At 49.3% G+C, this 22438-nt stretch overlaps 1 protein-coding gene across 1 annotated transcript in view; it reads left to right on the top strand.

Annotated features, from left to right (window-relative positions):
• Positions 1–22438, top strand: part of TIE1 (tyrosine kinase with immunoglobulin like and EGF like domains 1) — a 46834-nt gene that overhangs the window by 11433 nt on the left and 12963 nt on the right. Inside the window, exons 3-9 of the mRNA XM_073643683.1 lie at positions 15999–16109; positions 18022–18177; positions 18268–18399; positions 18901–19041; positions 19457–19585; positions 21917–22062; positions 22159–22303. Of these exons, the coding sequence (XP_073499784.1) occupies positions 15999–16109; positions 18022–18177; positions 18268–18399; positions 18901–19041; positions 19457–19585; positions 21917–22062; positions 22159–22303 (960 nt within the window). The remainder of the gene's footprint in view (positions 1–15998; positions 16110–18021; positions 18178–18267; positions 18400–18900; positions 19042–19456; positions 19586–21916; positions 22063–22158; positions 22304–22438) is intronic.

The raw sequence follows: 22438 nt of genomic DNA, 5'->3' as shown, positions 1-22438 counted from the left end.
GGCCCGGAAAGCTTGGGCCTCCCTGCGCTGCGGATTCCAGCCCCCAGCTGCCTTGTTGTACCCGGCTGGACACAAAAATAGGGCGAAGCCCCACGTATTTTTTTTTTTTAATTATTTCATGAAATTCATGGAATAATTAAGAAAAAAAGGGCTTCCCTATATTGTTGTGTCCGGCTAGGTACAAATAGGCAGCTGGTGGTTGGGGGCAGCCCGTTCCTGCCTGCTGTACCTGACTGGACACAAATATAGGGCGAAGCCCCACATAATTTTTTTTTAATTATTTCATGAATTTCCTGAAATAATTTAAAAAAAATTGACGTGGGGCTTTGCACTATATTTGGGTCCAGCCAGGTACAGCAGGCAGGAACGGGCTGCCCCCAACCACCAGCTGCCTATTTATACCTGGTTGGACACAACAATATAGGGAAGCCCTTTTTTTCTTAATTATTCCATGAATTTCATGAAATAATTAAAAAAAAAAAAACGTGGAGCTTCTCCCTATTTTTGTGTCCAGCCAGGTACAACTAGGCAGCTGGGGGATGGAATCTACAGCGCAGGGAGGCCCAAGCTTTCTGCCCCCCGCTGAAAATTGCAGTCCGCAGCCGCCCCGGAAAATGGCGCGTTCATAGAAGCTGGATGCTGTACCTGGCTGGCATACAAAAATATGGCGAAGCCCACGTCAAAAGTTTTGGGAAAAATTAATTAAAAAATAAATAATAATTTAGGGACTGCATCTTTATTAACTCCTCAAATGTCATTTAGTGTTAAAATAATGGATTTATTTAAAAAAAAAATGGCGTGGGATCCCCCATAATTTTAGTCTCTAGCGGAGGTTAAGCAGACGGCTGGGGCAGATGTTTGAAGCCTGGGAAGGGGGTAAAACCCACGGAGCTTCCCAGGCTACTAATATCAGCCCCCAGCTGAATACCTAGCCTTTACTAGCTATTAAAATGGGGGACCCCCCCAAAAAAAATGACGTGGGGTCCCCCCTATTTTAATAGCTAGCAAAGGCTAGGCAGACAGCTGGGGGCTGATATTAATAGCCCAGGAAGGGTGCCATGAATATTGGCCCCCTCCCAGGCTAGAAACACCAGTCGTCAGCCGCCCCAGAAATGGCGCATCCATAGGATGCGCCAACTCTGGCACTTAGCCTCGCTCTTCCACGCTGCCCTGGTGCGGTGGCAGGGGGTAATAGTGGTGGGGTTCATGTCAGCGCCAGCTGCCATGAAGCCCAGGTTAGTAATGATGGGCGTCTATAAGACACCCCCATTACTAACCTACAAAGTGTTAAAAAGAAAAAACACACACTACACCCAGAAAAAAATAATTTATTTGAAATAAAACACACAATTTTATTTAATTCTTAGTTTACTAAAAATAATAGTTACCTGTCCACGTTCCTGCGCTGATCTCCCATGCACAGCTGTCACATCTGGAGATGGTGACAGCTGTGCATGGCTGCTGTAAGCTCACGCTGCCGGGAACACGTCCGCTCCCGGCAGCGGGAGCCACTGACTGAGGTCACCGGAGTGCATTCAGTCAGCGCAGCTCCGGAGACCTCCTTTACGGCACTGCTGTACCGTGGGAATTTCTCACTATACAGCAGGGCCGTAAAGCAGCTAACCGGAGCAGCGCTGCCTGAACTCCGGTGAACCCGCTTATGCTGTCATTCTAGCGGCGGCAGCGGTTCAGAGCGGTCACATTCTATGTGGCTGCTCTGAACTGGAGATCTTCGTGGGACACTCGTGGACTACTACGGAGGGGTAAGGATAAGGTTGTGGTTTATTATTTTATATTTTATTACAGGAGATCGATGGCTTCGGGGAATTAGGTGTCTTGGTGAGTATAGGTGTAGTTTTTTATTTTTTACTTTATTTTAGGTGGCGATCGGCGGGGACAGGTAATGTATGAACTAATTTCTTTTAGGTAACCACTGGCCACCAATGACGTGTATTTAACATTTATTGGGGACACAGTAGGGCAATTTAAATAGCAGGATCAGTCTGATGGGAACTACTGCTCCCATTGAGCTGATCCTGCTGGCAGGAGTGGACGGGGGACAGACATAGGCCGATGGGAGTAGTAGTGTCACATCGGCCTATGTCTGCCTGCACGCACACACCCGCACACATCGCACAGACACCCCGCACACATCGCACAGACACCGCGCACACCCGCACAAACATCGCGCACACACCCCGCACACACACTAATCATGACGGGTCTGGGAGGTGAGGCTGACCTGTGCGGCCGTGGGAAAGTTCATGTGAGTTCATGCAGTCAAGCATGAACTCACATGAACCCTCTGAGGGCACCGCGGCGACTTCAAATGAACAGCTGATCGGCATCACCTGATACCTCAGCTGTTCATTTGAAATAACCGGCGGGAAAGCACAGAACGGGAAAGCCGGCGGTGAAGTCTTTTCACTGCCGGCTTCCCCGCCCGGGTCCTTCACTCCCCGCTCCTTGGAGCTGCGCTCCCCGCCCGGTCCTAACTTACGATCGGGATGGGAGGTGGCGAGGGGAGCGGAGGATCGGGGTGGGAGGCTGCGGGGAAGCAGTATGGGGCTGTGTGATTGTTTAAAAGCCGGCGGCTTTATACCGCCCGCCGGCTTTTAAACAATCAGGAGAATTCTCCCCCGCTGGGATGGCATTCTGATGACAGGCTGGATCGCGCTGCCATCCAACTTGTCATCCTTCACAGACACTACAGAGCGCAGGCATTATGGGAACTTCCGATTCCGGTATCCGATATTGTAAAAGTATCGGAATTAAGTATCGGAATTCCGATACCGCGAATATCGGCCGATACCCGATATTACAGTATCGGAATGCTCAACACTAGTCCTGAACGAATACTTCTCACAGCAGAGAATTTATTGCAATTGTATCTCCTCTATACTATGTGATCAGCAGCACAAATCTCTCTCCTGTCCTGCCCATTGTTACAATTAGTGAAGGGCAAACACTTAAATGCTCGGGTGCTTGATGCTCGGTAGTCGCTACTCGAGCATTTTTCCGGCATCCCCCCCCGGCGGTCTGCAGAGGGCCTAAAAATTGCCCAAATCAACAAATCAATGGGAACAGTGCTCAAATGACATGGGAACAGCATGGGGAAGACCCCTGGAAGCATTTCTGACTCCCAGGTCACTGCTGTCAAAAACGTTGTCAGAGTATTACATCACTTTTACGGACTCAAAATAAAACACACAAGACAAATCCAAAATGGATTGTCCTGGGAAATATGTTAAGGAACATTTTTTTCCAGGTTAATGACTTGTATATAAGGCAAAATAAATAACCAAAACCAAAAATGCTTCTCCACACCTTGGGCTATGTTCACACGTAGCGTTTTTGATGCGTTTTTTTACTTTTGCATTGCTTTCAACCAAGACAAATGCATTCACCAGGAAATTTCATTTTAACATTTTACAACTTTTATCTGGCCATGTGGCGTGTGACACATCATCAGACACATGCATACAGTGCTGAAAAGACATGGGAACAGCATGGGGAAGACCTCTGGAAGCATCTCTGACTCCCAGGTCACTGCCTAAAAGTGTGCTCATCAGAAGTGATCCATGGCGCATGCGAAGATGCCTCCCGCCATGCACCTGTCATTGCAGACTTGCAACAATCACCGTCCACGTCCTTGTCCCAGTGCAGCGTTCAGTTGTCCCTACCCCATTCCTTGGAATGCAAGAGCAAGTATGCAGCCAGCCACCCACCCACCCACAGGCTGCAATACTATACTGCCAAATTTTTGACAGCTGCTTGCACTTGAAATGTGGCCTTTTAGGCTCGTGGAGGCAGAAGCTGTCCACAACCTCATGGTGGCGGCCGCGTGTCCATACTCGGTCCCCAGCCGCCACTATTTCTCCCGGTGTCGTCTCCTCCTTCCACAAGCACGGATCCCATAACATTACCCGTGCCCTCCCCAGCGCACTTACTAAGAAGTACCGCCTAACCACAAACACGTGGTCAAGTGAATGTGGCCAGGGATGGTACGGAGCCAGTCCACATTCAAAATGCAGTCATAGAGTGTCCGGGAACCTTCCCACACACTTTTATTAGCCAGGTCTGCTTCTCGGCAGAGTTGGACGGGCCCACCAGAGAACCGGAGACTCCTCCGGCGGGCCCTGGCTTCTCCTTCAGGAGAGTTCATAGGGCTGAAGTGAGGCCATGATGATGATAGAGGCCACCATCTGCTTAGTTTTCTGTTACTTGGAATGCAAGCGCAAATATGCAGCCAGCCACCCACCCACAGGTCGCAATAGTAAACTGCCAGATTTATGGGCAGCTCTTTGCACTTGAAATGTGGCCTTTTAGGCTCGTGGAGACGAAAGCTTTTTACAACCTCATGGTGGCGGCAGCCGGGTGTCCATACATGGTCCCCAGCTGCCACTATTTGTCCCGGTGTCGTCTCCGCCTTCCACAAGCACGGGTCCCACAACATTACCCGTGCCATCCCCAGTGCACTTACTGGAAAGGACCGCCTACCCCCAAACACGTGGTCAAGTGAATGTGGCCAGGGATGGTACGGAGCCAGTCCACAGCTTGTCAGTGAGTTGTATTTCACCACAGCCATATTTTTTAGCTCGGTGAAAGGACTGACTTTTGGGAAACCGTATCTACTCCGGCTGTCATTTCTCAGTCAGCAGGTTCCGCCCATTGTCACACATGACCATGCCTGGCTGTATGTTTAGTGGTGAAGCCACAGATCAGGCTGCTGTGTAACAGCTTTCTACAGCTCTGCAGCAGTGGGCGGTTTGTCACCTAAGCATTTAGCATGCTATTTTCAGCACAGCCTGTTGCTACTTGGCCAAGGCAGTGCTGTAGTGCTTTCAGCAAGTGACAGATGTGGTCTTTCGGAGATGGAGGCCGAACCGGAGGAGGAGGTGCAGGAGCTGAACAATGTGATTACATTGAGGTTACATTGGCGACTCTGGTTTTTATACTAAAGAAAGATCCTACTGTGTATTTATTTTTTTACGTTATTTTTTAAGACACATGCATTCACTGGGAAATGTCATTTTAACATTTTACAACCTTATCTGGCCATGTGGTGTGTGACACATCATCAGACACATCCTGTTTCATTTATGATGGAGGGACTCTGAAAGTCATAAACCTATTTTTATAGGGCCATCAGGTGGCCCTTGCTATTCTTAAAGGGCCAGCAGTCGCCCCTCGCTATTGTTAGAGAGCCATCAGCCGGCTATGCTTTGTTTTTCCCATTATTAACAAGTGTGTCTTGTAGCACCCTGAGGATTCGGCTGCTACAGGGGTATTGCACCTCAAGCCAGAGGTGTGGTATTCCACTCCCGGGTAAGGATGGAGTGTGGAACTGAGCTCAGTAGGCTGCATGCACTACATACATCCCATTTCCGGGGGACAGATCAATGGTACTCCCACTAGGTATATGTGCAGGTACGACAGTGTCTGTCCCTGGCTGGAGTGGGAGGGGGGTGGAACATCCCAGTAGTGTAGGGGCAGATAGGGGGAGCAGTCTGGGTAATGCTAGGAGCTCATTGGGTGCTGGTCACCTGAGCTCACACATAGAGGGAGTATATAAGGTGGGAACCATCTTAGATCAGGGTCAGACAGGCAGACAGTTACCAGTCAGTCTTTTGTAGAGGGTCAAGCAGTCCTGAAAGAAGAGAGAGAGGAGAAGAGAAGGACCCAGAGGGGAAGAAGAGGGAACCCCAAGAGCCCAAATACAACCAGAAGGGTGAAGGGTTGGCACAAGGGTACCGGATCCCAAGCTGGTGGAGGGCACTAATCCTCAGCCAGAGACCGGAGGTTGTGGGCAGGATCTGCCACGACCCCCCACTAAATCCACTGCGAAGGCACACCAAGTATAGGGTCAGGGAACCCAGAGACAAGGGTTTTACCAACAAGAGGCCCGAGGGAGCCGGACATAAGTGGATCCCTGGTGGGGAAGGCCAGAGAAAAGGAACGTCAGAGAGGGAGCTCAGGATCACGCTCCAGAATTACCTGGGGGTTGGCCGAGTCCAGGACCTGGTGGACGCAGCACGGCTCGGGCGGTCACTCAAGGCCGGAGTGACCAGCACAACAGCAGTAAGTAAAAACCCTGAACTGCACAGCCCGACTCTGAGTCTTATTACCATCCTCACTGCACCACCACAACCACCACCCTCTACAACTGACCCCCTGAGGCTATACCCCTCCCGTTGGGGGTTATACTACCAGAAGCTGCACACACACCACCAGCCTCAGCGGACCCTGCTGCAGCGGCGGCCGTATTGACCGCAAATCAACGGGTGGCGTAGTCGACACTAAAGAACATCCAGCAACATCTGTAGGACTGCCACACACTGAGCTTGACACCCTGGGCACGGACCGGGTCACCGCCACTCGGAGACTACAACCCCCATCTGATCCGGCTCCGGGTATCCCCCAAACAACACTGGCCCAGGGGGCGCGTCAACTTTGGCGTAGTCGGCAGGATAACGTGCCCGCAACAACCGGGTACTGCGTGCCTGAAGAAAAGTTCACCGTTACCTCAAAAAGAAGTCTCCCGCCGGTTCCGGAGGGTCCCCGCCAACGGACCCCATCACAGGTCGTTTCCCGCCGGTTATCCGCCATTTGCAGCTTTTTCCCGCCATCCATGGAGTTTCCCGCCACTGGGAGACGATTCCCGCCATTTCCAAAGATTTCCCGCCTTGGAAGAGCGGACGCCATTATGGGCGTGCCAGAGGGTGGCAGAAGGCCACCTCCCATCGTGGGCCAGGTCGAAGAATGGCGCCAAAAGCGGAAACCGCGCCCACCAACAGAGACTGTGATGCTGGAAGTGTCCATCAGCGTGAGAGAACTGCCCCTGGAACTGACAATCACAAAGTTGCCCCGGGACCACCCTCAGTGTGGGCGGAGACGGAACAAAGAGAGCGAAGATGGGTGCAGCCTGGAGGAGTCTGGAGAGAGCGCACCCGGAGACAAGAAGTCTGGAGAGGAGTCCAGAGAAAGCGTACCCGGAGATGGAGGGAGAGACAGGCAGCACCGACCCAGTGGTCAGGAGCCTGCTGCAAGCAACAACCCCACTAGGCTTAGTGGAGATCCTAGCACAGCTCCCCCGAGACCGGGAGTGTGCACAGACCGCGCTGGAGGGCCTCGCACGGAGGATGGCCCAGGTGCAGCAAGACACGCTGACGGAGTGGAGCCGTGAGATGGCCCAGCAGACCGGAACCCGTCAGCGGAGCACGCCACCCGAGACGAGGAGACAGACCGCCTCTGAGGATGGTGCAGGAGGAGTGAAGGCCGGAGACGGCGCCGAGAAGGGAGCTGGACAACTGGAGGCAGGTAAAGGGGACGTCACTACCCCGAGCCGAGAAACCGTGAGCCTGCCCCAGCTCCCCGTCGCAGAGCCCGAAATTCCCCCTGCCGTGCCCGTCGCTGCATCGTCACCGTGCCGGACTAGGCCTCAAGTAGAAGCCGCGGCCGCGACCCCTGTGACGTCATACGCCTCGACCCTGAGCGCGGCGAAGCAGGAAATACCATCGGCCTGGTCGCAAGGTCTAGTACCTCCGGGCGCCGCAATTCCAACAGCGCCCCCTACCTCCGCGGAGCCACCGGCCTGGTCGCAGGGCCGAGTACCCCCGGGCGCCGCCGTCCTTACGGTGCCCTTTACCTTTAAGGTGCCCCAAGCCTGGTCGCAAGGCCTGGTCAACCCGGGCGCCGCTACCATCAACGCGCCCTCAACATCTCGAGTGCCGCACCTTGGCGAAGATCTATTTGCCCAGCACACGTGCCCGGATGGGCAGCCCTTTGTATGGCCCCAGGAGTACTACCAACTGGAACTCCAAAGAGCAAGGCCCCTGTGCGAGCCCCTGATTCCGGCTCCGAAGCCCGTCAGGAGAACCCCGCTCCCGCTAGAAGAAGCACAATTCGAGTGGGACCCCACCGGAGGAGACCTCATGGGGTTCACTCAAGAAACGCGGGCAGCCGCAGCAGAGCGAGTGGAGTGCTGCCGCCAGCAGTTGGCAGCCTTCGAGCAAGAGCGGAAAGAGAGGCGGATCCGTGAGCAGCGGCTGCAGGAACAGAGCGCAGGGCAGAAGAGCCGGACCAGGAGGAACCCCCGTGCAGCTCATGGTCCCCGTACCACCGGGACTGTGATTAAATTCAACCTGCAGCATGGGTGGGGCTTCATAAGAGACCATCATACCCCCGGCGACGTCTTTGTAATCCGCAGAGACGTAGAAAGCCATCTGCCGGAGGGACACAGAGGTCGTGACCTGTACGTAGGGGACGAGGTCACGTTCACCCGGCACAAGTGTGCCAAAGGACCCTACGCCCTCCATGTGCATCGCCTGACGGAGGAGGAGCTGCGGTGTGAGGAGGAGCAAGAGGACCCGGACGGGTGTGAAGACAAAGAAGGAGCAGGAGGACGCCGTCGTTAAAGTACGGTAAAGAGACTGTACATAGTTACCCGTCAGGGTATATGCCATGCTGCTAACTTAAAATATAGTCCCCGTTGGGACCAGCAAATTGAACTGTTAACCCGTGTGTCCCTTAATCCCACTGACCGAGGACTGAGAGCGGTCATTCCTTCCTTATACCTGGCCGAGGACTGAGAGCGGCCACTTTCCCCCTGTATATAGTTGCGCTTTCTAAGGCGCCCCCTACTGGTTTTATAAGGAAACCGTTTTTCTACAAGAGACTGTCGCACTTTACCCGGTCACAAGTCGCACCGTGGCCGGAGGAGCAAGAGTGTTAATATATATATAATGTTTTATATGTTATTGTTGTTATGAAAATTTGTATGTTTGATGTTTTTATTCTCTTACAGCCCAAGGACGTGCTGTGATTTACCAGGGGGGAATGTAGCACCCTGAGGATTCGGCTGCTACAGGGGTATTGCACCTCAAGCCAGAGGTGTGGTATTCCACTCCCGGGTAAGGATGGAGTGTGGAACTGAGCTCAATAGGCTGCATGCACTACATACATCCTATTTCCGGGGGACAGATCAATGGTACTCCCACTAGGTATATGTGCAGGTACGACAGTGTCTGTCCCTGGCTGGAGTGGGAGGGGGGTGGAACATCCCAGTAGTGTAGGGGCAGATAGGGGGAGCAGTCTGGGTAATGCTAGGAGCTCATTGGGTGCTGGTCACCTGAGCTCACACATAGAGGGAGTATATAAGGTGGGAACCATCTTAGATCAGGGTCAGACAGGCAGACAGTTACCAGTCAGTCTTTTGTAGAGGGTCAAGCAGTCCTGAAAGAAGAGAGAGAGGAGAAGAGAAGGACCCAGAGGGGAAGAAGAGGGAACCCCAAGAGCCCAAATACAACCAGAAGGGTGAAGGGTTGGCACAAGGGTACCGGATCCCAAGCTGGTGGAGGGCACTAATCCTCAGCCAGAGACCGGAGGTTGTGGGCAGGATCTGCCACGACCCCCCACTAAATCCACTGCGAAGGCACACCAAGTATAGGGTCAGGGAACCCAGAGACAAGGGTTTTACCAACAAGAGGCCCGAGGGAGCCGGACATAAGTGGATCCCTGGTGGGGAAGGCCAGAGAAAAGGAACGTCAGAGAGGGAGCTCAGGATCACGCTCCAGAATTACCTGGGGGTTGGCCGAGTCCAGGACCTGGTGGACGCAGCACGGCTCGGGCGGTCACTCAAGGCCGGAGTGACCAGCACAACAGCAGTAAGTAAAAACCCTGAACTGCACAGCCCGACTCTGAGTCTTATTACCATCCTCACTGCACCACCACAACCACCACCCTCTACAACTGACCCCCTGAGGCTATACCCCTCCCGTTGGGGGTTATACTACCAGAAGCTGCACACACACCACCAGCCTCAGCGGACCCTGCTGCAGCGGCGGCCGTATTGACCGCAAATCAACGGGTGGCGTAGTCGACACTAAAGAACATCCAGCAACATCTGTAGGACTGCCACACACTGAGCTTGACACCCTGGGCACGGACCGGGTCACCGCCACTCGGAGACTACAACCCCCATCTGATCCGGCTCCGGGTATCCCCCAAACAACACTGGCCCAGGGGGCGCGTCATGTCTCCTATACTGTTATTGCGTATGCAGTGACTGCAAGGGCTGACAAAAATTTGGAGGCACTCCAATGTCCCGTGCAATAGACGTAGAGATCAGAGAGCCTCCTAAAAACAATGTTCCCATTATTAGGAAGTGATTGCCAATGTAGTGAAGCAATGGCTGCCAAAAATTTGGAGGAACTCCAATGCCCCTTGCAAGAGACGTAGACGTCAGAGAGCCTCCTAAAAACAATGTTCCCAGTATTAGGAAGTGAGTCTCCCATAGTGTTTGCCTATGCAGTGAAGCAATGACTGCCAAAAATTTGGAGGAACTCCAATGCCCCTTGCAAGAGACGTAGATATGTTGATATGGTGGTGAAAGAAACTGTGTTTGAGTTTATGTTACACTGCTATCATTCAGTGGTGTTGAGAAGTCTGGCCCAATCCAGCCCTTGTTCATGTTTATAAGAGTCAGCCTGTCAGCATTTTGAGTTGACAAGCACATGTGCCTATCGGTTATAATTCCACCGGCGGCACTAAAAACCTGCTCTGACAAAATGCTAGTGGCAGGGCAGGCCAGGACCTCCAAGGCATAGAGAGCGAGTTCATGCCATGTGTCCAGCTTGGATACCCAATAATTATAAGGTACAGAGGAATCACGGCGGACGTTGGTATGGTCGGCAAGGTAATCCCTCACCATCTTCCGAAACTTTGCACTCCTTGTGAGAGTCCTCAGGGCCTGTGCGATGGGAGGGTCTGAGAAAACTGTCCCAGAACTTTGACAGTGTTCCCCTGCCTCTGCTGGATTGCATTTGTGGCTCTCTCGCCTGTACTCCTTGGTTGTCCAACGAACTGTGATCTCTGCCACCAGTGTTTTCAGATTGGATTTTTTTTAACTAATTCCGCAACAAGGGACTTCTCGTACTGCCCCATTTCATTAGGCCTGTCCTGCAAAGGAATAAGAGACATAAAGTTCTCCCTGTAGCATGGGTCTAGAAGCATCACCAACCAGTAATGAGTGTCACACAAAATTTGGACAACGCGAGGGTCACGGGAAAGGCAGCGTAACATAAACTCAGCCATGTGTGCCAGACTGCAAAGAGGCAAGACTTCTGTGTCCTCACCAAGAGGACAACTGACCATGCTCTCCTGCTCATCCTCCTCTTTCTCCTCCTCCCTGTCCTCAGGCCATCCACGCTGAACAGACGGTATGGCAGTTGTGCAGTTAGTACCGTCTATAGCGCAGGAAACTAGCTCCTATTCTTCCTCCTCTTCCTCATTGTCACCCAATTCACGTTGGGATGAGATGAGGCTGGGCTGTGAGTAATCACCCTGTATGGTTCCTTGCTCCATCTCATCGTGCTCCGTCTGCAATGCATCCTCTTTGATTGTGAGCAGAGAGCGTTTCAGTAGACAGATAAGCGGGATGGTGATGCTAATTATGTCATCATCGACGCTCACCATCTTTGTTGAGTCCTCAAAGTTTTGGAGGAGGGTACAGATGTCTGACATCCAAGCCCACTCCTGAGGTTTTATGTGAGGAGTCTGACCTGAATACCGACGGCCTTGTTGATGCAGGTAGTCAACAACTGCCCTCTTCTGCTCATAAATCCTTCCCAACATCTGCAATGTAGAGTTCCAATGCGTGGGGACATCACACACCAGTCGGTGAGCCGGAAGCTGCAAACGCTGCTGAAGCATGGCAAGAGCGACGGAGGCTGCAGCTGACTTTCTAAAATGGGCACACAGGTAGCATACTTTGACAAGCAGATCTGACAGATCCGGGTGGGTTTTGAGAAACCGCTGAACCACGAGGTTAAGCACATGTGCCAGGCATGGTATGTGTGTGAGTTCGCCTCACCTCAGAGCCGCCACCAGGTTCCGGCCATTGTCACACGCGACCATGCCTGGCTGTAGGTTCTGCCGTGTCAGCCACATATCTGCCTGCTTTTTCAGAGCTGTCCACAACTCTTCAGCATTGTGTGGTTTGTCACATAAGCATATTAGCTTCATAACAGCCCGTTGCCGCTTCGCCGAGGCAGTGCTGCAGTGCTTCCAGCTTGCGATTGATGTGGTCATTTCGGAGATGGATGCTGAAGAGGAGGAGGAGTTGCAGGAGCTGTAGAATGTGGGGGCAACCCTGATTGATCCAGGGCCCGCAATCCTTGGCGTCGGGAGGATGTGTTCCATCCCAAGGTCTGACTGGGTCCCAGCTTCCACAATGTTAACCCAGTGTGCCGTCAGCGAGATGTACTGTCCCTGCCCACAAGCACTTGTCCACGTGTTTAGGTGGACTTTCCCGGTAACTGCGTTGTTGAAGGCACGGCTAATGTTGTGGGACACGTGCTTGTGTAATGTGGGGACAGCACACCGGGAGAAATAGTGTCGGCTGGGAAACGAGTACTGAGGGACAGTCGCCGCCATGAGGTTGCGGAAAGCTTCCGTCTCCACGAGCCTAAAAGGCAACATTTTGAGCACAAGCAATCGCGAAATATGTAAATTGAGTAGTGTGGCCTGTGGGGCGTTAGCTGCGTATTTGCATTTGCATTCCAAGAACTGGGGTATGGACAACTGAACGCTGCGCTGGGACAAGGACGTGGACGTTCTTGCTGATGGTGCTAGTTGAGAGTGTTCAACGACAGGTGCAGGGCAGGAGGCATCTTGGAATGCACCATGGACAGGGGATTGGCATTCACGCACAACAGTGGAACAAGCAGTGATGTCACCCACAGACACTGTTGCTGGACCCTGGGGTTCGGCCCATTTAGTCAGGTGCTTTGCTGGAATGTGCCTGATTATGCTGGTGGTGGTCAGGCAGGTAGTTTTGCTACCCCTGCTGATGCTGGCCTTGCAGATGGTGCAAATGGCCTGTTTGGGGTTATCTGCAGAGTCTTTAAAAAACAACCAGACCCGGGAAGACCTAACAGTTGTACCGGCAACTTCCGTTGTGTTGATGTTACAGGGAACGGTTGCCCGCCTTCTGTCTGCAGCCACCACACTGCTTGTTCTTGCCTGTTGTGGTGCTATGCCTCCCTCCCCCTGTGTGCTGCTGTCCTCGCTCTGCATGTCACCTTGCCAGGTTGGGTCAGTAACTTCATCGTCCACCAATTCATCTTCCACTTCTGCACCCTGGTCCTCCTCCTGACTTTCTGGCAATTGTGTCTCATCATCATCCACCTCTTGTGACAGTTTCCCACTGTTGCCTTCATGTGACCGTGGCTGCTCAAATATTTGGGCATCGCTACACGCGATCTCCTCTTGCCCCGCTTCAAGTGGACCGGGCGAGAGGCCCGAATCTATAAATGGAAAAGTGAACAGCTCTTCAGAGTGTCCAAGTGTGGGATCAGTTGTCTCTGGGTACTTGGCATGGTGGGAGGAAGGAGGATCAGGGTGAGGAATATGCGGTCCAGACTCACGGCTACTGAGACTTGACCGTGTGGAAGACAGGGTGGTGGTGGTGGTGGACGCTAAGTGACTGGAAGCATTATCTGCTATCCAACCAATAACCTTTTCACACTGCTCTGTGTTCAAGTTCTGAGGTCCCCTATTAATTGGGACAGGAAGGTTGAGCAAGAAGATGTGGGTGTTTGTTGTGGCACAATTTCAGCTTGCCCACGGCCTCGGCCTCATCCTCTGCATGCACCATCTTCACCATCACGTCCACTTCCCCGTCCCTTGCTCATTTTAAATGGAGGACAATATTTTCCACGTTCACTATAAATGGCTGGATTTGAACCGCAGTGATATGTGATCCGTGTGATGGAAAACCACAGTTTTAAATAGCTGGCATGTAGGTTACTATTTTTCACAACGACCTGGTGTCAATAACTTCACTGATACACTGCAACAAAATTTAAATGGTGGCCTGAAATGCCTGAATTTGGAGCACACTTATATGTGATCCGTGTGACGGACCAACCACAGTTTTAAATAGCTGGATTTTTAGTGCTGTAATATGGAAAGGATCTGGCTGTATTCTGAAGTGCCAACAAGCAAATGGCGCAGAAAAACGGTGTTCTCTGGATTGCTTTTAAAGCAAATAATCAGGATTAAGATCCAAAAAAAATTATTCCTGGCCCCTGAGACCTGGGGCTACTTCTACAAATATCTGTAAAAGCACCAGCAGCAGCAGCAGACAGAACTGGAATGAACCCTCTTGCTATATGCACTGCAGGCTGCCACATACACTGCCTGCCTGCCTACATACACTGCCTAACACTGATATCTATGCACATGGATTAGTCCTCAGAAGGACTTTTAGTTGAGATGAATATGTGTATAATATATTGTGGTATACCTACACTAACTAAGAAACAAGCAAATCTCTCCCTAGCTCAGCAGCACCTCTCCCTACACTGTCTGATCCGGAGTGACTGTGACGAGCATGGCGGCGCCAGGTCTGATATAGACCTGATGACGCTGTGCGACCAGCCAATCACTGTAATGCCACAACCAACATGGCTACGGCATTACAGTGAGTTGCAGGCAATCCCTGCATGTTCATTGACTCTCTAAAGAGAGCCAAACATGCAGTGAGGAGACCCGAGCTCCCGCAGAGCAACCCCGGAAATACTTGACGAGCGCTGAGCATCTCGAGCAGTGACATGCGAGCACCGAGCAGTAGCGAGCATGCTCGCTCATCACTAGTTACAATGTATCAGTGCAGATTGGAAACCCTAAATTGTGAAAAGTATTATGGCCGGATGAGTTTTGAACAGATTTCCCTAACAGCAAGCAAAATCCTTGTAAACAGGGATGGATTGAAACACAAAGGACCACATTAATTTGGAAGTTTCTAGCAGTGTTTGATGCAAAACGGCACAAACAAAATGGTTGCAAATCGTGAAATTAGATAAATGGCTCCAATTTTTTCTCTTTTTTGGAAAAGGAAAAAATAGTCGGTCTAGCCTCTGGGCAGTTGTTGTGGTCTCCAAGTTTAAGCCAAATTTATTAAGTAGAAGTTTGGCAGTTGCAGATTTCATTTTCTGACTCTAGGACAATCAAAATGTGCCAAAATTATTAAAGCACACCGACTTTCTTTTATCTTATACTAGAGTAAGAAGCAGCGCAGTTTATAACTTTTCCAAACTTGTTGTGTCTCGTGCTGTATTTTGAAATTACTTCTTTAGTGATAGTATTCATGCTTCTTCTATTCCTCCAGAGCTGAAATCCTCCTGTCACTGATTGTGTTTGCTTCCTTCTGTACGGTAGCGGTGATCTTATCGCTTCTCTGATAAATGCAGTAAATAACTAAACTCCTGGGTTCCCAGGAAGAAAAAAAAACGAGTGAAACGTTTAATTGATGGCGATTAATTTGCAAGGAAGCAACTTTTGCTTTACGGGAGAAATTCTCTGATAATTGTAAAGAGCAGGAAAGGAAAAGAACGTGAGATAAGAACCCTGAGACTAAAGAGAGAAAACAAGGAAGTGCCCAGAGAATGAGACGTCTGGAGCTTTTAGATTATTTGGCTTTAAAAATATTGAAAGTGTTTAAAGGGAATCTCCACTTTTATCATGTTGTTTTATGACCAGGATTCTGTGCGGATTAATTCCGTAATAAAATTTTAATTTGATCCGACTCCTATTTTTTTTTTAAAGAGAAATCTAAATCCCCTGTATAAACATAGAGAGCAATGCTAAAAAAGGTTTCTACCCTCAGTCACCTCTAGGTGGAGTCTCAGAATGCGTGTTAGTTGGAAATGTTGTATGCAGTGAGCTCCCTCTAGTGGTGACTGCAGGTAGACAAAATTTTATTATTTAAATTCTGAAACATGTGTTCCTGTCTTAAAGGGCCCTTAATGCCAACCAAGCCTCATGAACAGGAGATAAGCAGTGGTTGGATATGTGTGTTGCAGGTTATCCCCAGGGCTAAAATGTAACCTGTGTGATCTTAGTTCCCCAATTGGTGGATGCCAAACTTCATGTAGCCTCACTTCTTGACTCGTAGTCACCAGTCCCAAGTAATAACTTCTGTGTTTTGTCTTCAGCCGATCTAATTCCAGTTTCAGTGACGGTGACCGTCAGCCTGAACCAAGATGCGCAACTACAAGCCAAAGTCGTAAAGCCATGGCACCCAGACATCTTATGGAAGTACAATGGTGGGTAGTGGCATCTGCTATGTTTTATCTATGGGACAAAACCTGAGAAAAATAATACGGCTGAGGGTTAAAATGTCCTACAGCCAGGAAATGCTAAAGGGGCACAGAAGCAGCAGAGGTACCTAGGTCCTACTGCTAAAGGGGTCCAGAGCCTTCTCTACCCCATAAGACTCCAATATTACGAATGGTGGGGTGTGGACATCATACAGATAAAACAGTGGATTCCAGGAGCTTCACAAAACTATATATCTGTATCTAGTGTGTATGAGTATATATCTGTATCCAGTGTGTACGAGTATATATCTGTATCCATATTATATATGGCTCCATTGTATCAGAGGAAAGTCAAACCAACCATCAATGACTGCTCACTGTTCAATTAGTCATCAACCTAGAGAACATAAGAGCTTGTTCTCCACATCAGCCCGGACCACAAGTACAAAGATTGGCCTGAAAACTTCCCTTGAGTCCATGCTGGTCATTAATGGTCATCTCTGGCAATCACATCCAAGTGTTCACCAGCTGAACGCTCCACATCCATAGAGCCCAGACCTCCCTCCAGAAGACCTCCATCCTCTAGCCATGGACCATCTATCCAGAAATTCTTACTTATAATGACGGAACATTGTGGATAGCGACGCTATTTCCTCACTAGTGAGAATATATTCTGGTATCACTTCCATGTTCACTGAGGGTCGACCACCATTCTAAACCTACAGAATACCAATATAATGTCTCGTCCTCGTTGTATGGGGCTTTGCAGGGAGAAGTCTCTGCTACTCGGCGCATACATCGTATGTGGGTAAACCAGAGATGCCAGACTAAACACAACACCTATGCTGATGGGAAGCAGTAGAGGACAATGGTGGCGATGGGTAAACATGACTGGCCCTAGACCACCAGGGATATCCGCTTTAGCCACTTCACCATTGTAAGCCACAATAGCTGTTACCTTTACTGCTTTCATTACATCACCACATCAGGGATGTATCATTAACCTCTTCATTGCCCTAGCCCACCAGGGATGTTGTAATTAACTCCTTCACTACCATAGCTCACCAAGGATGACATAATTAATACATTTCCTGCCATAGCCCATAAGGGATCAATCATTAACTCATTTACCTCCCTAGCCCATTAGGGATTTATAATTAATATCTTTACTGCCATAGATTACCCATGACGTTATAATTAACACCTTCACTGTCCTAGCCCACAAAAGCTACCATTAATCAATCATACTACCCTATCCCACCAGGGGTGCTATTAGTAGCATCTACCCTGCTATATCCCATAAGGGATGCTATCATCAACCTCTTTACTGCCAGGGATCTTATAATAAACATCTTGAGCTAACCCTAAACCACCAGGGATCTTATAATAAACATCTTGAGCTAACCCTAGCCCACCAGAGATGTTATTAACACCATGTACTATGTGAACCCACCAGGGATGTTATCAAGAACCCTCTGCACTATGTAAGCCCACCAGGGACATTAAAATTAATGTCTTCCAGGCCCTAGACTACCAGGTCTGTTATCTGCAGGGGAGAATCAGAATATATAGCCATTTTCCAGAGATATTACAGCAGAGCCTATTTGTTTGAGTCACTGTCTGATTATTTTGGAAGGGGGCAGACATATTGTATGTACGTAGGAGCACTCAGTTTGTGCCCTACCCTGCATCATGGGCATCATCATCCAAGTCACTGAGTACCTGGAAGACTTGAGGTGGGAATGGGACACTCTGGAGAGATCTGATTCATTAGATTGGTCTGTGTCGGCTCAATCTGAGGAATCATTACTCAATGTTCCACTTGGTGACTTGAGTCCCTGATGGGGATTGCATGAAAATTTGGGAGTCATTGTTCCAATGTCTATTTATGTCTCACACCTTAACTCTTACATTCTAGGCACCTTCTTGAAGACAACATACAAGAACGATGTAAGTAGTGGGATAGTCCAGCTCAACTTCCATGCAGTGCAGCACAGTCAAGCTGGAGTTTACAGCGCCGGCTTCATGGGGGCCACCCCCCTCGTCAATGCCTTCTTCAGACTCATCGTAAGAGGTCAGATATGATGTAAGCTTAGATACATCGTAAGTCCCAGAATTGTGGGATGGATTTCCACTGTAATTGCCCCCATTTTGTCTCCTACAGGGTGTCCGGCTGATAAATGGGGTCCATCATGTCAGAAGGAATGTCTGGACTGCCTAAATGGTGGAGTGTGCCATGATAGCAGCGGAGAATGCATCTGCGCCCCAGGTTTCATGGGAACGCTCTGTGAAAAGGGTAAGCCAACACTTTTTGGGAATCTACATGGATTGAGTTAAAAAATAAACCATATCAGACTCGATTCTTGTGTAATTTTTTGCTTCATGACCGATAATTATTGAATGTTCCTCCGGAATGTCTCATCTCGTGTTTGGACCTTGAGGTTTCTCAGTGGCTTCAGGTACTTTTCACCATCCACATTTCTTCTGTGGAACTTTTCTGATGGCACCAAAGAACAAAAGTATTGGGAATGTTGAAATTTAACAAGTCTCTCCCAGCATAGACCTTAGTGACCAATCCCACCAGCGTAGACGTGATGTGGCCAATGCTGGTGGAGTTGTGATGGAGCAATGTGGCTGCCATGAATGATTATTGTGTAGAGCAATTACCATCCTAGATGCTTGATGATCTCGGCAGACTCTTATGTAATGTGTATGGGTGACTCAAGTGTGGTCACGTCAGGTTGATGGTTGGACTTGTCATGTAATCATTCCACCATTATTGTCTTGTATTCTGCAGCTTGTAGAGAAGGAAACTTTGGCAGAAATTGTCAGGAGATGTGTAAGAGAGAAAATGGCTGCAAGGGCCTCACCTTCTGTCTTCCCGACCCCTATGGATGTTCCTGTGGAAGTGGCTGGACCGGGACACATTGCCAAACAGGTACTGGCTCATAGGAGATGCCAATGTTAGTGTGAACATGCATGTTGTGGCCTGCGGGCTTCAGGTCAGACTTGCTCATTGGAGGATCCTCAAGCCTCTAGGTATGGGGCTTCCATAATGACAATAGAGGACAGCGATGGGCAACCCTCTGACAACCCATCTAGGCCAGAAGAATAATGGAAGGTTGTCACAGTCTCACATACTTTTTGCTTTTCACATTACAAAAGCAAATAATTCAGGGAGAAAGCTAATGAAAGCGTACCCCATATCGGGTATCACCAGCCCCGGCAATTCTGTGGATGCAGATTTGTTTTATTCCATTGATTGCTTAACTGGTTTTGAGTATTTGAGGATGTGTTGGCATCGCCCTGGCTTTTCACACTTCTTTCCTGCATTTTGTTTCTACACTTTATAGAGTGTCCTCCAGGAATGTATGGAGCAAACTGCGCCCTGAAGTGCGAGTGCAAGAACGGGGGGTCCTGTAACAGGTTCAGTGGCTGCGTGTGCCCCAATGGCTGGCATGGGCAGCACTGCGAGAAGTCAGGTAAGATTGCTCTATACAGTGGGTACGGAAAGTATTCAGACCCCTTTAAAATTTTCACTCTTTGTTTCATTGCAGCCATTTGGTAAATTCTAAAAAGTATTTTTTTTTCTCATTAAAGTACTCTCTGCACCCCATCTTGACTGAAAACAACCAGAAATGTAGAAATTTTTGCAAATTTATTAAAAAAGAAAAACTGAAATATCACATGGTCATAAGTATTCAGACCTGTCTATATTAGACCTCACAGCTCACAGTGCATGTCAGACCAAATGAGAATCATGAGCTAAAAGGAACTGCCCAAGGAGCTCAGAGACAGAATTGTGGCAATGCACAGATCTGGCCAAGGTTACAAAAGAATTTCTACATTACTCAAGGTTCCTAAGAGCACAGTGGCCTCCATAATCCTTAAATGGAAGAAGTTTGGGACCACCAGAAGTCATCCTAGACCTGGCCGTCCAGCCAAACTGAGAAATCGTGGGAGAAAAGCCTTGGCGAGAGAGGTAAAGAAGAACCCCGAGATCAATGTGACTGAGCTCCAGAGATGGAGTAGGGAGATGGGAGAAAGTTCCACAAAGCCAACTATCACTGCAGCCCTCCACCAGGTGGGCCTTTATGACAGAGTGGCCCGACGGAAGCCTCTCCTCAGTGCAAGACATATGAGAGCCTGCATAGAGTTTACTCAAAAACACAAGAAGGACTCCCAGACTATGAGAAATAAGATTCTTTGGTCTGATGAGACAAATATAGAACTTTTTGGTGATAATTCTAAGTGGTATGTGTGGAGAAAACCAGGCACTGCTCATCACCTGCCCAGTACAATCCCAACAGTGAAACATGGTGGTGGCTGCATCATGCTATGGGGTGTTTTTCAGCTGCAGGGACAGGATGACTGGTTGCAATTGAAGGAAACATGAATGCGGCCAAGTACATAGATATCCTGGATGAAAACCTCTTCCAGAGTGCTCTGGACCTCAGACTTGGCCAAAGGTTCACCTTCCAACAAGAAAATGACCCTAAGCACACAGCTAAAATAACAAAGGAGTGGCTTCAGAACAACTCTGTGACCATTCTTGACTGGCCCAGCCAGAGCCCTGACCTAAACCCAATTGAGCATCTAAGGGGAGAGACCTGAAAATGGCTGTCCACCAACGTTCACCATCCAACCTGACGGAACTGGAGAGGATCTGCAAGGAAGAATGGCAGAGGATCCCCAAATCCAGGTGTGAAAAACTTGTTGCATCATTCCCAAGAAGACTCATGGCTGTACTAGCTCAAAAGGGGGCTACTACTCAATACTGAGCAAGGGGTCCGAATACTTATGACCATGTGATATTTCAGTTCTTTCTTTTTTAATAAATTTGCAAAAATTTCTACATTTCTGTTTTTTTTCAGTTAAGATGGGGTGCAGAGTGTACTTTAATGAGAAAAAAATGAACTTTTTAGAATGGCTGCAATGAAACAAAGAATGAAAAATTTAAAAGGGTCTGAATACTTTTCTTACCCACTGTAGAACAGCTTCCAAAAGAATGATCACAGCAGTACAGAGTATTTCAGGAGAGATGTGTGCTGATCTTGCAGCAGAGCTCCCAGCAGCACAAAGTATTTCAGGAGAGAACTTGAGAGTGTGTGTGTGTGGGTGTGGGGAGGGGGGGGGGGAGTTAACTAATGAAAGGAGCAGAGTATCCCAGAAGAACAGAACATATTAGGAAAGCTTTTGTGAAGGATACAAGCAGAGAGTTGTAAAGTGGAAAGAGCAAGGCCCCAGCAGCACAAAGTATTTAAGGAGTCACTGAGAGGTACATTGTGTGGCTTGAAGACCTTGCTCCGTCCACTGAGTATTTTCGGGGAGGTCTTGTTGAAGTTGCAAACTGAGAGCTACATAGTGGAAACAGCAGGGGTCCCTTCAGCACAGAGTATTTCAGGAGAGGCGCGTGCTGATCTTGTGGGGATTACACAGAATATTTAAGGAGAGAGATCATGTAAGGGAAAGTGAGGTCATATACTGAGAAATATGAGTATTATAGAATGAAATGGGCAGAAGCCCTAGCAGCACAGAGTATTTCAGGAGTAGGAGCGATCCTGTGGGAGACCACAATATAGTCAAAGGAACAGGATCCTCCAGAAGCACAGAATATGTAAGAAGAGATCGTGTGTGGTTATATACTGAGAATTATAGAATGGAAAGGAGTCCTAGCAGCACAGAGTGTTTCAGGCAGAACAGTGAACATTATGGAGGCCCCAACATGAGAATGACATAATAGGATGAGTAGGGTCCCACAGCAGCACAGTGTAAGAATAACTGTATCTGACCACTGCCCTTCCTCCTCGCAGATCATCTTCCGCAGATCATTGATCTTCCGATCCAGGTTGAGTTCAATCTGAATTCCCCAGCGGTCTTGAGCTGTGCCGCATCTGGGAAGCCGCAGCCGGTGCGGGAGAGTATAGTGCTGCGCCGGCCGGACGGGTCTGTCCTGAGTGTAAGTCCCAGGACTTGTAGTCCCACAGTTATCATGTCCAGCCTCGATCACAGGAGTTATCTGCTGATGACCCTTCTCCTGTCCTCTCTCCGTCAGGCCAGTCAGGCTGTGCTGGACTCGGAGCGCAGCACATGTAAGTTCAATGTACCTGCACTGACAGTGTCCGACCACGGATTCTGGGAATGCCGTGTCTCCACCAGTGGGGGGCAGGACAGCCGCAAATTCCAAGTTGTTGTCAGAGGTAATGATCTTGAATAGAACTTGTCTCATACTTCTTATCTGATACAATTTATACTTTGCGTTCGTTTTTTTCACTATTTTCAAGATCTCTGTTTGTTGTCAGTGAATAAGAATACAAAACCTGTGTACTCCGATT

Source organism: Phyllobates terribilis, unplaced genomic scaffold, assembly GCF_046119375.1.
Source record: "Phyllobates terribilis strain yellow unplaced genomic scaffold, ASM4611937v1 Scaffold_8__6_contigs__length_399053987, whole genome shotgun sequence".
Classification (NCBI taxonomy): Eukaryota; Metazoa; Chordata; class Amphibia; order Anura; family Dendrobatidae; genus Phyllobates; species Phyllobates terribilis.
This window is presented reverse-complemented; position numbering and strand designations above follow the sequence as displayed.